General features: G+C 39.2%; 1 protein-coding gene across 6 annotated transcripts in view; it reads right to left on the bottom strand.

Moving 5' to 3' along the window:
• Nucleotides 1-16,428, bottom strand: part of zc3h18 (zinc finger CCCH-type containing 18) — a 37,456-nt gene extending 21,028 nt beyond the window's left edge. For 3 of the 6 annotated variants that reach the window (XM_074631743.1, XM_074631738.1, XM_074631744.1), the window contains exons 1-9: nucleotides 16,234-16,400; nucleotides 13,173-14,158; nucleotides 10,836-10,920; nucleotides 7,706-7,854; nucleotides 7,350-7,445; nucleotides 6,851-6,993; nucleotides 6,139-6,168; nucleotides 5,302-5,416; nucleotides 4,724-4,989 (exon numbers count right to left, since the gene is read on the bottom strand). In XM_074631743.1, the coding sequence (XP_074487844.1) occupies nucleotides 4,724-4,989; nucleotides 5,302-5,416; nucleotides 6,139-6,168; nucleotides 6,851-6,993; nucleotides 7,350-7,445; nucleotides 7,706-7,854; nucleotides 10,836-10,920; nucleotides 13,173-14,147 (1,859 nt within the window). In that variant the 5' untranslated portion in view covers nucleotides 14,148-14,158; nucleotides 16,234-16,400. The other 3 variants (XM_074631742.1, XM_074631740.1, XM_074631739.1) reach the window with 3 other exon arrangements.
• Nucleotides 16,429-17,891: the final 1,463 nt, after the last annotated feature.

Genomic DNA, 17,891 nt, shown 5'->3' with positions numbered 1-17,891 from the left:
TGTTTAGGTTAGTTTGTCCTGTATCTTACTAGTAAACTGATCAGCTGGCTGAGACAAAGCAGTCCCTCCTCTCTCTACCAGCCCTAACGTTACCAGCAGCAGTGAATCACATCAGCAGAGGGAGGAGGACAGAGGAGAGGAGGAAGGACTGATACTGACTGATGTCTGTGTTCTTCAGTCTTTAGAAACTTCACTCAGGAATATGATTTATTTTATTAACATTTTAGGTTTGTTTCCAGTGAGATATTAATGAGTTTATATAGCGACTTTGCTGCTGTAAACATTATTGTTGCTGCTCTAGAAAGAACATTTAGCCTAGTTATATATAAAATATATGTATAGCTAATATGCACACTTCAATATTTGTTTATTCATCGCAATATTGAACAATGCTATCGCACATTGCAGATTTTCCTCATATCAGCAGGCCTACCACGGAGTACAACAAAAGGCAACAGGATGTTTGCAGACCTCTGTAGGTTTAATGATTCTACCTGAGGAGCCTTCTGGAAAAGCATAAGCCAATCTGGTGGAAGAAAGCTTGAAACCGTTGAACGTCGCATGAACCCAACGTCACTGTTTGTTTTTTAATATAGAGCAGGTGTTTAAAAAAAGTGTCCAAATTTCGTGAGCCGGAAGCGTCCCAGATAGTACAGACTTCAGGAAGTTGAGACTAAAGAAAGACATCAAATTTAACACTAATTGAGGCAACTATCTTGCATCAACTGGTTTTGAAATATAAAATACAAAATTTGACCATATTCACAACTATTTACAGTCTTAAATTCAATTTAATTACGTATTAAGACTTGCTAAAAACCAAGCGATGTTCATAGTGAAGGCCATAGCTCTCTGGTTTGGGTATTGACAATTTATTTAACATTAAGGTTAACTTGAGTAGTAAGTGACCCAGAGTAGATCACTGTAAGGATTTCCACGTCGCTTCAGGCAGGTAATATTGCCTAAGTGCTTTCATCACTCATCATTGAACACAATAGGGAGTGTCTCGGAGTTGTTGACAAACATGACAGGAACGTCATCATGATCGTTGGTGCCTCCACGGCTGATGAGAAACAGCTAGCTATGTTCCACAACTTCAAAAACAGAAACTATGAATGTGGGCAAAACAATGGCTGGCTGTGTTATCAGTCATAAACTGGTGGAATGTGAAAAGATTTATCAATTCTGAATCACAATGAGGGAAGGTTTCCAAATACGGACTACTGCTTTTCCAAAGACGTAGCTTTATCGTTTTGAAAGAATGCCGACTGAGACGTAGTATATTGTGGCGCATTGAGAGAAATACTTATTAGCAGTAAGTGGAATTTCTAATTACAAATTGACATGCCTTTTGTGACGGTGAAAAGAAAACATTAAATATAAAACCAAGGCTTTAAAAATGGCTCAGTAAATAAGATAATGTTAGTGCTAGGGGTGTAAGATCACTAGTTTAATCACATTACAATATTATATTGATTTTTTGGACAATACGATATTTGCTCATATCACAAAGTCTGCCACAATACGATTTCCATCCGATTCAGGGGCCGGCGCTCGATATGAGACGATATAATATTTCATATACAGTACATTTAACACAATCGTTTACAATTATATCAACTCATAAAAAAACAGCAACATTATGTTTTGAAAATTCTACTGGGCTCTTCCAGACATTTAAATGAAAAATTATTCTTTTCAATAAAAATAATAAACAATAGACCTCCTGATGTTCACTAGAAAGTGCCACATTTCTCATGTTTAAGTGCAGATGTTTTTTTATCAGTCAAGAATTTCAAAATAAAGGTGTATCTTAAAGATGATCATACACACGTGGACAAAATTGTTGGTACCCTTCCGTTAAAGAAAGAAAAACCCACAAAGGTCACTGAAATAACTTGAAACTGACAAAAGTAATAATAAATAAAAAATGACTGAAAATAAACTAATGAAAATCAGACATTGCTTTTGAATTGTGGTTCAACAGAATTATTTTAAAAAACAAACTAATGAAACTGGCCTGGACAAAAATAATGGTACCCGTAACTTAATATTTTGTTGCACAACCTTTTGAGGCAATCACTTCAATCGAGCGATTTCTGTAACCTTCAATGAGACTTCTGCACCTGTCGACAGGTATGTTGGCCCACTCCTCGTGAGCAAACTGCTCCAGCTGTCTCAGGTTTGAAGGGTGCCTTCTCCAGACTGCATGTTTCAGCTCCTTCCACAGATGTTCAATAGGATTTAGATCCGGGCTCATAGAAGGCCACTTCAGAATAGTCCAATGTTTTGTTCTTATCCATTCTTGGGTGTTTTTAGCTGTGTTTTGGGTCATTATCCTGTTTGAGGACCCATGACCTGCAACTGAGACCAAGCTTTCTGACACTGGGCAGCACATTTCGCTCCAGAATGACTTGATTGTGTTCAGATTTCATTGTACAGATTCAAGACACCCTGTGCCAGATGCAGCAAAGCAGCCCCATAACATAACCGAGCCTCCTCCATGTTTCACATTAGGTACAGTGTTCTTTTCTTTGGATGCTTCATCTCTTCGTCTGTGAACATAGAGCTGATGTGACTTGCCAAAAAGCTCCAGTTTTGTCTCATCTGTCCAAAGGACATTCTCCCAGAAGCTTTGTGGCTTGTCAATATGCATTTTGGAAAATTCCAGTCTCGCTTTTTTATGATTTGGTGTCCTCCTCGGTTGTCTTCCATTAAGTCCACTTTGGCTCAAACAGTGACGGATGGTGCGATCTGACACTGATGTACCTTGACCTTGGAGTTCACCTCTAATCTCTTTGGAAGTTGTTCTGGGCTCTTTGGTTACCATTCGTATTATCCGTCTCTTCAATATGTCATCAATTTTCCTCTTGCGGCCACGTCCAGGGAGGTTGGCTACAGTCCCATGGACCTTAAACTTCTGAATAATATGAGCAACTGTAGTCACAGGAACATCAAGCTGCTTGGAGATGGTCTTATAGCCTTTACCTTTAACATGAAGGTCTATAATGTTCTTTCTGATCTCCTGAGACAACTCTCTCCTTAGCTTTCTGTGGTCCATGTTCAGTGTGGTACACACCATGATACCAAACAGCACAGTGACTACTTTTCACCCTTTAAATAGGCAGACTGACTGATTGCAAGTTTGAAGATACCTGTGATGCTATTTACAGGACACACCTTAGTTTAACATGTCCCTATGGTCACATTATTTTACATCTTTTCTAGGGGTACCATCATTTTTGTCCTGGCCAGTTTCATTAGTTTGTTTTTTAAAATGATTCTGTTGAACCACAATTCAAAAGCAATGTCTGATTTTCATTAGTTCATTTTCAGTAAATTTTTACTTATTATTACTTTTGTCAGTTTCAAGTTATTTCAGTGACCATTGTGGGTTTTTCTTTCTTTAACGGAAGGGTACCAACAATTTTGTCCACGTGTGTATGTATTGATGTTTTCACTTTGCATCGATATATTGGATTGTTGATCGTTGAATCAATATTGATCTAAATCGATGAATCATTATACCCCTAGTTCGTGCATTTTGTGGAACCTGTTTTTTCCATGTTAACTCTAAATTGGCAGTTATACAATATAAAAAGAACTTTGCTGTCAACTAGGTTGAGTTATGTGAAGATATACTAATTCAGAACATCTAAATTTGTCCACTGCCAAATATTTTTATATATGATTTACAACATTATAGCTATCCATTTAATATCTCTGGATGATTTTAGCCCACTGTGGACAACGTTGCAAATCAATGAGCAAAACTGATTTATGGTAATATTGGATTGTTATATGATTTTTGCATCAATGTGATGAAGTTCCTTGATTTGATTTGCTGAATTAGCCAAAATCAGGCAATCCTGCCTGTTTATTTCAACCATGAACGGCTCAATAGAATCTAAATACAATCATCTTCTTATGATAAAGCTGAGTACTGAATCAAGGAATCCTTAAGACAAGGAAATACGTTGTTTTTTTTTAAAGAACATGTAATCACCACCGATTGATGTACAGAACAAAAATATCTGCATATTTCCGACACCAAATATAGGCTCCAAAGAACAGTAAAAAGATGTATCACCATGTGCCATCATGCCATGTGATTCTTAATACTTGTTTAGTAGTCAGTGTGTTGACCTACAACAAATTAATGTTTTCTAACCAAATTTCTCTCGCACTGCCACATACTGTATGCTTGTGTTCGGTATGTTAGTATCAAAGAGGATAATTCTAATGAATTGGAAGGTTACAGCGCTCCTCGTTTGTCCAGATGGTTTAGGGAACTAGTCTCAGGGATACAGACAGGCTGATAGATCGGCCATTTCTAGCTTATTGCAGATACAGTATAAAGGTATCTGTGTATATGTTGGCCGATAAGTAACAAGAAATTGTAGTACAGAAATGCCAAACTAGGTTTGAGATGATTAAGAAACAGTGTCTCCATTAGTTTGTCTTAGTTTGACAGATTTTTCAGCTGTAAAATGTTATGCTTTGTAGCCTACGTATTTATATCTTCCGGGCTATGATATTGATGCATGCCTTTCTGCATCAACCACACCCAATAATTACAAAAACATAACTGTGCCAAACAAAATATACAATCATAATGACTGGATTTTATTGTCCTGGCTTCTTACTGGTGTATCAAGACATGACATCACAAATGTCTGTAAAACAAAACAATCAACTTAAAGCCAACTGAAATGTCACTTACTTGGGCGGCAGGCCGAGGGGAGAGCGTGGTTTCAGTTTGTCCTCGTCTTTCTTCTCCCTGGCATCTCGAGGAGGACGCATCCTCGGCCTCTCCTTATCATCCCGCTTCATCCGGTCTCTCTCCCACTCTTCTTTCCGTCGCATCCTCTCCTTCTCGCGCTCCCGTTCTCTCTCCCTCTCTCTCTGCCGGCGCTCCCTCTCACGGTGATCTCTCTCCCTCTCTCTGTCCCGGTTACGCTCCCGAGGGTCGCGCTCACGTTCACGCTCCTGTCGACATGGATATTTTCAGTTTTCTAGCAAAAAGGTTTTGGCTTGTGGCACAGAGTCCCAGGCCCATTAATTCCTACTGAACTCTTCTAACTCACAAATATATGGTTTCATTTCTAAAGAAAAAGGCTCAGTAATTGAAAAAAACTAAAACTGGTGACTAGATTTTAGTAAGCGTTACTCCCACAGGATTTTATAGTGAATTCATTTGGGGACTTTTTTTGTCCGCATTACTGTTCTCATGTCATGTCATGGCGATGAAAACATTAACGTGAGGGAGAACATTTTAAGCAGACTGTGGAGGATACTCACAGTGTAGTGGTAAGGAAGAGGAGCTTCTGTGTACTGCACTCTGAAGTTTTCATACTGGCCGCCCCGCCATAGGGCCTCCATTTCATAGTCATAGTATGGATCAGCATATGGATCACTGCGGAGGGAAACACATTTGAATTGTACGAAACCTCACAAAAGGTTACTTTAATATTTATTAAGCACAAAGGGCAAAATGTGCTTTTTTTTGGCTGGTTAATCTCCTTTCATGTTATGGTGTTTTTATAAACAGAGATTTTACAGATTTTATGCATATGGTGGTGTGTTCTATAATTTACAACAGTTTTCCAAAAATTTGATTTAAAAAAATCACAATATATCGCCTTGCTTACAGTATCGCAATATATCGCAATATATTGAATCGTAATCCCCTGTATCGTGATACATATAGTATTGCCGGATCCTTGCCAATACACAGCGCTAATACAAAGTACTGCGGCATGTCATTCCTTTTTTATTTGGACCCGCGGTTTTCAAATCCTTTGTCAGGCGGTCTTTGATTTATTTGATTGACTTGATTCAGAGTTCCATATAAGTTTGGCCAAACACAACTCCATGGCTGGAAAAAAAAAACTATGGAAGAATTGGAAGATGAGGAGGAGCTCCTGTGCCTGAAATTATTAAGGTTGTTGTAACGGATGTGATGTATTTGTCCATCTCCCAGCTCTGTTGGCAACATCAAACTCATGCAGCGCCGGTGGTGCCTTGTGTGTAGTCACATTTTTCAGGAGGTGCATGGCACGTCTCTGCGACTCTCATCGGCTCTGGGCAAGCTTTTCCACACAAGTATAAATTAGGCATTAGTGAGTCTACACTTACCCATATATAGGATCTCTGAACTCCATTTCACTGAAAGAAGAAAACAGATTAGTATTAATAACAAAATATCAATGATATCATATTTGGTACATTTACAACACACTAATTGTTTGTACGCTTAAAAGGAAAACTTGTGTTTTGCTCTAAAGTCCAATATTTTCTTAGGGAGAGGAAAACCAGACATGACCCTTACTACAAATAATTATACGGAGATTTTATAACAGAAAACCAGAATTTACAGATAGACTGGTGTGATTTAAGTATGGTGGGTTAATTAAATGTAGGGTTGGTTGTGCTGTTCAGATACATTTTTTTGTTGCATTTGTTGAAATTTCTCATTACATCACAACAGCAATCAATAAATCAAATGCTCTGATAAAAGAAAGAAATGCAGGTATCTGAAAGCTGTAACTTGTGGTGGAGCAGGTGGGCCAACCAGGTTCAAATCGACAGTAAGATGGAGTGTTTCTTCTTCTTCTTATTGTACAATATGTGTGTATTTGTTTAAAACTATTCTGTAGTGTGTCTGTCATCTCACCAAGCTTTACTTAAATCATGCGAGTCTGACGTGATTGGATTTAGGATTTAAATAATTTAAAAGGTAACAGAAAAAAGCTTTGCGTTAAGCATGTACTTCAGGGCTAGAGATGCTGACAACTGCAAGATAAACACATAATCAGAAAAACAATTGTTCAATATAAGGAGGTAATACTCTCTGATGATGCGGTAGCTGCGTTCTCTGAAGAAATCGTTCTCTTTGTCAAATTCTCTCTCGTCCTCTCCGATGGTCACGTTGAAACGCTTCTCCTCAAAGTCCGGTTCCTGCTCCTTACGGATGGTGGCCTTCTTTAGCACCTATGGGACACACAACAATTTGATTAAAACACAGATATAACAGTCAAAGGGCACTATACCACACAGAAATCTGCAAGTTTTATTATGAAGTAAAGAGACTGTGTGTTGTTCATCTCATATTATGTGTTGTTTGCTGTACATGTAATATAATGTAATGCTGGTCCTATGTTTCACATGAAAATCTTCTGTGACAAGGTAGTAATCAAAACCCATTTGGTTAACAAAATAGGCTTTAAGCCTGCAAACCTTGCAGCTTGCAAGCTCTGCCTTTTGGTCTCGAGCGTCATTAAACAAACAGCACTACGGGCGCAGTTATTTAAACACTCTCAGCAGCATGAGGAAGTGGAAGCATTTACCTCTTTGGCATGCCTCAGACCTCGCTCCCAGGCACTCTCCACAGGAGGCTCCACTGAAGGAGGTGGTGGAGGGAGCTCCTCCACTGCAGGTCCAGCCTAAAACAGTGACAAATGAATTCAGTAGTTTCTCTATATTTGCACACATGCTCACAGAGAGATGCAGAGGCCCAGTGATACAGTCAGTAGAATTACAGGTGGCGTAGACACAGTTCCTGAGCATTTGTACTCATTATTTTTTCTCTTTATGTAAATCTGTATACATGTACTGTAACAATATAAAAGCAGTCTGTGCAATTTCTTCAAATTTACATAGATTTTACACCGTTTTAACTGTTTAACAAAAGTAAAAGACGTACCCAGGGATTATTGGGTATGAGTGGGTGTGGTCCTCCAGGAGGCGCTCCATTAGGTGAGAAGAGGTCTGGCTTAGTGATGAGGGAATAGTTCCCTTTGTCATTGACTCCGGGGTGGATGAACCTGCAGTTCATACCCCAAGTGCAATTTCCTGGAGGAAACAAAATGTACCAGTATGGTTTAAAATAATTTGCAGGCAATTGGTTTTTGGTACTTTCTTTCTTTCTATTAAGATGCAACAACATGACATTTTAAGACAAATGCCAATGAGAGATATCCTAAATTATATCAATATGCCTTCTACCAGCAGTGACAAATATATTGGAACATTAATATTCGTGCTGTATCCCCATTATCTATCCTTTACTTAAAGATCAGAAATAAATAGAACAATGGCAAACATTTATATTTGTTGCTAACAGACAATGAAACTACTTTCTAAACTGCTGTCTATATGTTTCTTATTGAGAACATGTCTTTACTATGGGCAAAATAAAAAGAAACCAAAATCTTTGATAAGTACAAAGGCTCCCCCTGCTGTAGAACAACTTGCATAACAGGGGCTGACAGAAACAGTTACATTCCTCACATGTACTTCATGTTCTTCATCACGGTAACAAGACAGATATTATTACAATGTTAGATTGTTATACATCTATAATTATGCAGATAGCACTTATATAGTTGTCATTAAATATTCTAGGGGGCATGGGATTTGAGAATTTTAGTTAGTGTTCAATCAAAGTGAAATCACTAATAATATCTGCCTGTGTCAAATTTAAAAATCCAACCCAAGAGCATTATTTGTGTTGTGTGTGTGTTCATCACATTAACTTTTGTTACTGTGCCATAATCCTCTTTTCAATCATACCACTACAACTTCCAAAATTGATGATACGGTGGTACCAGAATTGTCTAAAAAGGAAACTCACAAATTCCCAGAGTCCAAGGTGTTGTCTCAGCAATCAAGAATTTAGTTTATTATGATATGAGATTCTATCAGATTAGACCAAAGTTGGCAGCAGTGAACACACTAGAGTTGGGTCGATTACCGGTTTTGCCGGTCTGGTCTGGTCCGGTGTACGAGCTTACACCGTTTTGATTTTATGCCAACCGACTGAACCCGCATTTGTCATTATGACACGTTCTGGAAAAATTAAAAAGTAGCCGAAATCAGCAACCTGTGCCGACGCCATCACGGCGCTAAATCCAGTTTATGGCAATATGACAATGTGATTAACATAATATTATGTTCGTTTATAAACTGACTAATGAAGCCACTAGAGTCACTAGAGTCTGACAGGCTGTGCGCATCTATGACTTCAACATAACACCGGCAAAATGAAAAAGATCACATTTCAGTAGAGGTGGGAGGGAAAAGGGGCGCACGGCGTGCATTGTGTTTGTTTACTAGAAAGTTCACGTGTTTTTTGGGGTGACGAGACAAGACGGGCTTCCGTCAGCTAGTTTATTATAAGTCCGGCGGCCCATAACGTTAGCGTGTAGGGTTGAGAGAGAGGGGGGCAGAGAGAGAGAGAGAGAGAGAGAGAGAGAGAGAGAGAGAGAGAGAGAGAGAGACGGGCGTTGGTTCAGGGGGCTCACTGAACCCCCTAGAAATGCATCTATTTTTTATAATAACGTAGAACTAATAATTTATTGTAATGCTGAATAATATCGACCTTGTTGTGTCTTCATGTTGAGAGAATAAGAAACCAACAAGACAAGAAGATAGATTTGTTGTGTTTTTATTAATTTATAGCCTGATAACATCAGACACTCTCTGTCCACACACCGTTATATATGCACTTTCTGTTACGCCATGTAAACACACCACGTACCTATCAGCTGTGTGCTGGAGATGACTGGAGACGTAACCACTTTAAAGATAGGTGAGTACTAGGCTACTTGCTCTATTCCCACGTTTGTGTTATTTTTAAATAGAAAACAGGTTTTACTGCGATATTTACTGAAAATGACTAAGAAACCTAAGTAAGTAAGTGAAATGAGGTATCGTATCAGATAACTCCTCATTTCAACTTCACCAATCAGCTGTTCCTCACTCGTTGGAATAAGGAATAAATAGAAACAGGGCATCTGACAAAAGTTCAGCTCAAAACGGCACGCCGTGGCCAGTTAGCTTATTCCAATAGAAAACAATGCAATCAAAATGATTTTGTCACTGAAGCTTGCTGGCGTCGCATTCTGTTTGTGTTTGGAGGCTGTAATGTGCAGACTACATCCCAATACGTTAGACCTCTCTGCGTTGTACACATTATATTCCCTCTAGATTCTTTTTGTGAACCCCCATCCTTAAAGTTCAAACTGCGCCTATGGAGCGAGCGTGTGACTGAAGGTGAGTATGAAGTTATCAGTAACGTTATAGCTGTGAACGTAGCAGTGCAATGTGTGTACAGATTAGACTGTCGGTGAATAAATGCTTCAACTCCTCCAGACCCAAGCCAAGTTCCTGTGTCTTGCTGGCCATCTGTTGATTAAAGCGAAGGGGGTTAGCCCCGAAGCCAGCGACAACTTCAGCTCAGGCTCTCTTAAGGTAGACCAGCTATTCTCAATTTGTGACAAGCGGCTGCTGAGTCAAGAGTGACAGCTAGTGGTGAAATTCTGTATACCGGTCCGGTGTTATGGCTTAATATCAAACTGGTTTGGTAATTTTTACAGCAGCTCAACTCTAGAACACACACTTCCAATCCACATTAAAAATCTACTATGACATAAGTAAAACTTTTTTATGAATAGACAACAGTCAGCTTCTAGTACAGCATCAGTTGTAAAAGATTTTATTCTAATGGTTCCCCACTTTAATATAAGAAATAGAGGGGATCCCTTGAACATGGTTATTATAGAATTCTGACCAAGATATGTACTGCGCGAGACATTTTACTGTTGAAAAATAAACTTAGCAGTGCTCTCTGGAGGACAAGCCATGTAATGACTACACTGTTTCTAAATGACCTGAAACTATCTTTGCCAATGTGGCACTGCAATTTCTTGTTAGTTACCTGCTTACATACTGTATACACATACACCTATATATCTGTCAAAATTGGCAGACAATATCAGCCATGCTGATATAATGGTTGGGTTCTGGGGTGAGACCTGCTCTTCACCACCTACCTTTGATGAAGAACCTGCAGATGGGACGTGGTCTGATCTTCCTGTCTGAGGGATCTTTGACCTCACCCTCCTCCAGGTCATCGTCCTGCCCACACATACAAAAGGCAAATGATGACACACGTTAGAGCGTCTTACCTACTAGAAATAAGGTATTTGGAGAATTTCTTATTTTGTATTTCATGTTAAAGAGTTGATAGAACATTATGTGGTAGGCATTATTCATTATATTCGACATAAAAACTGATGAAGGACATTTTTAGAAATTAAACAATGTAACAGCCCTCATCCTCAAATCACGAACCATCAACAGTATGTGACACTGTGCTGTCACACAAGGTTAAAGTAGGTCAACAACATCACAGGTGAAATAAATATGGAAGTATATTGACGACAAAAGATTTGAGGGAGCACAAAAATCACTCTGAGCTCTACTCAGTCTACAAGTAAACATTGGAGAAGAGCAGAATCTGATTTGAGTATGCAACCCCAAATTTCTCCTGCTGTTTTGGCAGCTTCTGAGCACTTGAGATCGCAAGAAATTACTCGCCAACCGTTTTTTACTAGCAAGCAGCAACAATGCTGTCATGCAGAATGTAGCCACATGCCGTAATAATGTTATTATTAGTAGTAGTAACGGTAGTAGTAGTAGTAGTACAAGTAGTAGTATTGTTTGAACCATTATTTTCTCGAAGCCCACAGTCGAATCAGATCACGGTAAACCCAACCCCCGTAATGTCAGGCTCATTAGATTTCTGAGGGCAGCATTACTCTCAGAAGTAAGGGTAGCTTAGTGTTATCTAAAAGATTTTCAATGTCATGGCTGAATATTTAGACGATTTCGACAATGTGGGTGAGGTCTTTGAATTTGATGGCAGCCCGTATTTATTGTAGCCAGAGTATACGGATATTCAGATTTCATGAGACTTCTCCTTGAGCAGGACTAAACAATAACAGACCAGATCAAGCGGACGGAAAGGAAAAACTTGTATTTCTCTGTAGGGTCCTTTCCATAAAGTTGTCAGACACTTATAATAACAATCTGAGTCTGTCAGTGGCAAAAACAAGCACTGTTAGTGGAAGGAACGCAACACTGACGCTGCTCACTTGACTTTGCTGCTGCCGTTTACAGCGTTCTCCCTCAATACTGGACCAATTTCAAAAATGATTGTACCCATTAGTCAGTTAGACACAAAAACATGGGGAAATACGTTGAAAAATACCAAAGTTAGCCTTTAGTAATGTGCATTTGCTGACATGGAGTCTGCTCCAATAGCCCACTATTAACATACAATATGCAGTGGAGATTAAATATTTATCTGGCACAATAAAATAACAGGTGTAGCCTACTGACTTTGTCACACCTTATTTTTCACAAGTTACTTAATCCAAATAATACCAAAGATCATGGTTCAAAACTAATATGTTCATGTGGTTAAGCTATTGATATGATATGAAGTTTCACTGGGAGAAAGCAACTCCTGAAATTGATGTGACGTGATGAGCAAGAAGAGATAAGACGCATCGCTCTGTTGGGCTTGTGGGAACTACAGAAATCCTCATACACGTGTACAGCGATGTCACAGAGGGGAGCTTCCTCCTGAAATGGCTGACTACAGACTCTGGCGGCTTGCATAAAGTACACAAACTCAACAACAGCCAAGTTTAATTTTGACCTGTCATCAAATTACTCACAAAATGAACGTTAATTAGCAGCAACTGATATGACTAGCCAGCCACGTTTGTCCTCTTAACCAGTGAATGTGATGGTCAGCACCGGCTAAAAATTAGATGCTGCTACCTGAATATTTCGTACACTTTGTTAAGGTGAACGACAGATCTAAAGTTGAATGTTATTTTGCCAACCTGGATGTTAGAATTCAGAGTCACTCGCACCAAGTGTGCCCAAATTATTTCTCACATTCAATCAAATTTTCACTTGCATTTGAGTGAAATGCACTGTAGGCTGCAGAGCAGGAGGGCAGTGCTGCACTACTAACGGGCTGAGGTGGACAAACCCCAGTAGAGTACAGTAAAGAAACGATCGGTTTTATTTCAGCCGATGCCAATCTATTTAAATATGCCCGGATCGGCCCTGATACAGATCCTTTGGACCGGTTTAGGACATATCTATTGTCCAGCCATAACTGCAGTCTATAAATTCAACAGTTACTATTTTACAAAGTTTCGTATTGATGAATTAAACAACAACACAACAAAAAATTAATTCCAGACTAGAGAGCAGCACTTCTGAATATGGAAGGCATTTGTTTCCTAACACCCGCACCCAGCCAATCACCTCACACTGATTAACAAATAATCCAAACTATGATCACTTACATCAATCTCTCCTTCATCAATCTCTCCATCATCCTCATCCTTCTTCTTGTCTCTGAAGGAGTCTCTGCGCATCCTCTCGGGCCCTTTGGAGTCACCTGTCCTCTTGAATTCACCGTCTTTAGGAGATGGGGGGAGGATTGGTTTCTTCTCCTTCTTCTTAATGCTCTTTTCCTCACGCTCCTCTTCTTCTCCCTCCACTTTTGTGTCTTCCTCATCGTCCTCTTCCTCGGGTGCAGGGATGTTGGGCTCCTCTGGGACCTCCTCATCGTAATCCAGCTCGTGCTCATCCAGCTCCCGGGAAACAGACGCCGAGTCATCCTTCATCTCCCTCACCGCGACAGCTCTCCTCCTCTCGTCTTCCTCAGCTCTCATCCTTTCGTCCTCCTCGGCCTTGCTTTTGTCTTCCTCCTCCTCCTCATCATCAACCTCAGCTGTCTCGGGATCTGCTGAATCGTCCTTTCTGTAGTCACAATATCCTTCCTCCCCATCTTCTCCGTCCTCTTCAGCAATGAAGCTCTTGCCCTGTTCTGGCTCTGAGTCTGGAGACTGTGGGGTGTCAATGACCCCATCCTCTTGCTCCTCTTCATCCTTCTCGTCCTCCCCGTCCAACTGGTCCCCCTGCGAACCGTCTTCATCCCCCTCCATCAGCAAAATACTCCCATCCTCCTGTCCCATTGCTTCTGTTTCTCCTGCAGGTTCCTCATCCTCTGGGTCAGAGACAAAGTCAGGGACAACCTCGTCATCTTCTTCCCTCTCCTTCTCTAATTCTGAAACTCTTCCTCTGCTTTGCGCCGCCACCTCCTCCTCTTCATCATCATCATCAAGCCCCCCATTCTCCTCTTCATGGACTAGCTCACTGTCTGAAATGGCCCCCTCCTCCTCTTCATCAGGAGAATCCAGCAGTTCACTGTCAGAAAAGTCCTTCTCCTCCTCCGGAGACTGAGGGGACTGGGTAGGGCTTTCAGGAGTATCCATTAGAGAATATTCTGGTATAAACAGAAAAACAGTAGTCTGTAAGAAACAGTCAAAATTAAATATCCTAACTGAGCCCCCACACTTTGATGGTAAATTTCTGCTTTTCTATATCATGAAAAGAACATCATGCCGTACTCCATTGAAAAACCTGTCAATTTAACATGTACATATCAGCCAGATTACATACCAGGTAAAATAGGATTTCAGAACATGGGGTTGTATTAGGTACTTATCCATAGTAGGTGTATATATAGTAAGGGCTGTCTGACGGCAAGATACAGGAGTGGAAATATTCTATATATAGTGTACAATTAAACAGATATCATTTTTTTAGGTGAAAATACATTTTTGCTGCTGCCCCCCTCCACAGCACTATACTGTTTTGCTCCATTGCTAGTGTTCCTGTCTGTTTCTCCAAACTGGGAACGTGCTGACCGTCATCTACTGTAAGTAGTTCACCAACTATGGATAAATACCTCATACAACCCCACTTCAAAACACCCGATCTATCCCTTTAACTAACCAATAAAGTTATCAAAAAATGCATAATGCAACCAGAAAAAATATAAATATATAAATTTATTTTCCAACTGCAAATGACCACAATCCACAGTTTCTGTTGATGGAAAAATACTGACAGTGTTATATTCACGAGTATTTACACATACTCAAGTGTGTATATCTTAACCAAATGGGCAAAGAATTACATTGCCAGACTTTTAAATTGAGTTTGGCATATGAGACTCTACATAATACAGTAGTGCATAATATAGAACTAAATAATAACACACAAAATGTACGACAGCAAACATTTTTTGATATATTTACTGTATTGTTATTGTTGTCATATATATATCTTGTCCTAATTGTTTTGTTATCACTATTATGTAGTCATATTATTTCTTTATATTAATCTTGTCTCTAGTTGGAGGCTTCAGATAAGCCCAGTGTTTGTTTTTTTTGCCTCTTTCTGCACTGTATATTATTCTTTTTTTTATTTTTTATGTTGTATAGGCTGACCCCCATATGTGAACTATTAGGACTTTAAGAAGTTTAAACATGCACTATCTACCTTTAAACATGCACTATCTGCAATCATCTTGGGACTCTAACCACTGGCGCACTTTACACTTACTTTACACTATACATCCTATATACCACTTTATAGACTGCACATATGCACATATTACATTTATTTATTGACGGACTGCATACACTATGTTCACCCATTCACTCAGTATCTTTTATATCTCTATTATTGTTTTTATAATGTTTATATACCTGTACCTCTCCTGTGTTTCACTCTGTTTGCTGATGTTGCTGCTTTGACACCTGAATTTCCCTCCGGGGATTAATAAAGGTTCATCTTATCTTATCTTATCTTATCTTATCTTATCTTATAATCTTAAATTGTGCAAAACAAATAAACAATGTTTGTTTGTGGTTGCTTTGGAGCAAAGAAACACTAGCCAGCTTTGATAACAAACTGGCAATCTCAATACAGAGAATTAAAGCTTTAAAATACAGTTTTATATGAGGATTAAACATAACAATATGTTTATAATTGATCGTTGTCATGTTATTTAATGAAAGTTAACTTCCGGTGCTGCTAATTCAACAGCAAAGGAAAGAAACACAGCAATAGCGAGCTACCGTCATCTTCTAAAAACCTCATGCACTTCAAATGTCTACTGTCTAGTTACCTACTTATGTGCACATCATTAGACAACACGTCCACGTTAGTAAACATCGTAGTGAAGTCCCCCTGCAGCGTTATGTCTGGTATTAAGTACCAAGTGGCGCTAGTAGACAACAAGGCCTGTAACTCTGCCGTCACCCTGAGCAGAGAGCCGGCTAACCACCGAGCAGATCATCCTCCTAGAACAACATAAACACACGAGCCGGCTATCTTCACTGCATGACTAACCGGACACAGTCGCGTTAGCGCTGAGCAGCGGACACTGTAGCAGCCTCGCCAGTCTTTCAGGTAACAATGCAGCCTCCTCTGAAGCTAACTGTAAGCTAACCTGAAGCTAGCCTCTGTTAGCTCTGTTAGCTGCTCCCGAGAAACACATTATTCATTCACCTGGCCGACCCGGAGCTCTTCACAGACAGCACTGCTGCGTCAACAACCGCGCTCTCCTGCTGGTGATGATGTTTGTTTGTTTTACAGTCTATGATAAATGTGATAGGGTTAATCTAACAGCTCTGCTGGAGAAAATAAAACACGCCTCACGGCACAGCGAGAGCGGCCATTACCTTCAACGTCATCAACATACGACAATCCAGGGGGGAAAGCAAGAGGGTAAGTGGCTAGATGGGAGCCCGCAAACTGGGGGAAACTCTCGCGAGATTATAAAGGTTTTAGGCACTGATCTCAAATGGTTGAGGTTAGGATAGGTCGGCGGGCAGCGAGTCTCGCGAGAGTTTCTCGCAGTTTGCGGGTCCCCTTTTAGTCACGACCGGTAAAAATACCGCGCTGGAAGTGAATAAGGTACAGATCTAGGAGCTTTACTGGGGTCAGATTGTTGACCGCTGTGATGTGGTCAGGAGAACAAAATCTGGTCTGCATTCAGTGACAGCAGCCCAACTGCAGCAAAGCACCCTCAGCAATTAACACAAACGACTTATATTTGCCGTTTTAGATTAATTATATTATATGATATTATATGATATGATATGATATGATATGATATGATATTATATTACATTATATTATATTATATTATATTATATTATATTATATTTATTATATTATATTATATTATATTATATTTATTATATTATATTATATTATATTATATTATATTATATTTATTATATTATATTATATTATATTATATTTATTATATTATATTATATTATATTATGAATCTATAACAGCAAATAAAATTAGTTTGTGTTCATTGCTGAGGGTGCTTTGCTGCAATTTCTTGTTCAGTTTGTTTCCGTATATTTTAAATGGATAGAAAATACTTTGATAATTTCCCTAGATATTACATACATTTCTCCATGTCCAAAAACATAGGTATTTGTCTAGTCCCCTGTGTGCCAGTAAGGACTGAGTGAAGGACAAAATATTCATTTTAATATCAAGTTGTCCTTTACATTTCATGACATTTTGACACGGTTTTTGAAATCACTACAAATACCCGTATAATTAAGCTTGACAAGTTCATTCTTGACCTTGGAAGCAACAGTTGACAAAACAATCTCCCCTCAAGGTCCACTTACTCACTTGTTCATCTGCCGATGAAGACCTTGAGATATACAGTGGAAAACTCTACAGCAAGCAAGTTTACCATGAGCGGAGATTTTGTCAATTGTCAAAATGGTACAATCTTGTCTTGAATATGATATTGAGTAAATTGTCTAAACCAGAAATGTCCTTTAACCAAAGGTTTTTGTCCATTACTGCAAACAATACGGTTGACAATATGAATGTTTTTGTGGGGTTTTGGGAAATACTATGTAAGTAAAGGTTCAGTGATTTATCTTGTTTGTGTCACAGAGGCCCTGTAGCAGCTTTGACTAGCCATATTAATGTATAGTTTGACATGTTTTCAACAGTAATCTACCATATAATATCCCCATTTACCATTTACCATTTAATATCACCCCAAATAGTTCTCAATACTAATGAGGTAATTGCCAGTCTGCCCAAGATGTAATCAGTGGCTCGTTGAAATGGTTATTTAATGACAATTGCCTTTTCCATGGACAGCTTAAAATGTGATCTGAATA

This window comes from Sebastes fasciatus, chromosome 4, assembly GCF_043250625.1.
Source record: "Sebastes fasciatus isolate fSebFas1 chromosome 4, fSebFas1.pri, whole genome shotgun sequence".
In the NCBI taxonomy this organism is placed as follows: domain Eukaryota; kingdom Metazoa; phylum Chordata; class Actinopteri; order Perciformes; family Sebastidae; genus Sebastes; species Sebastes fasciatus.
The sequence above is the reverse complement of the archived record's forward strand: the minus strand, read 5'-3'. Positions and strand labels throughout refer to the sequence as shown.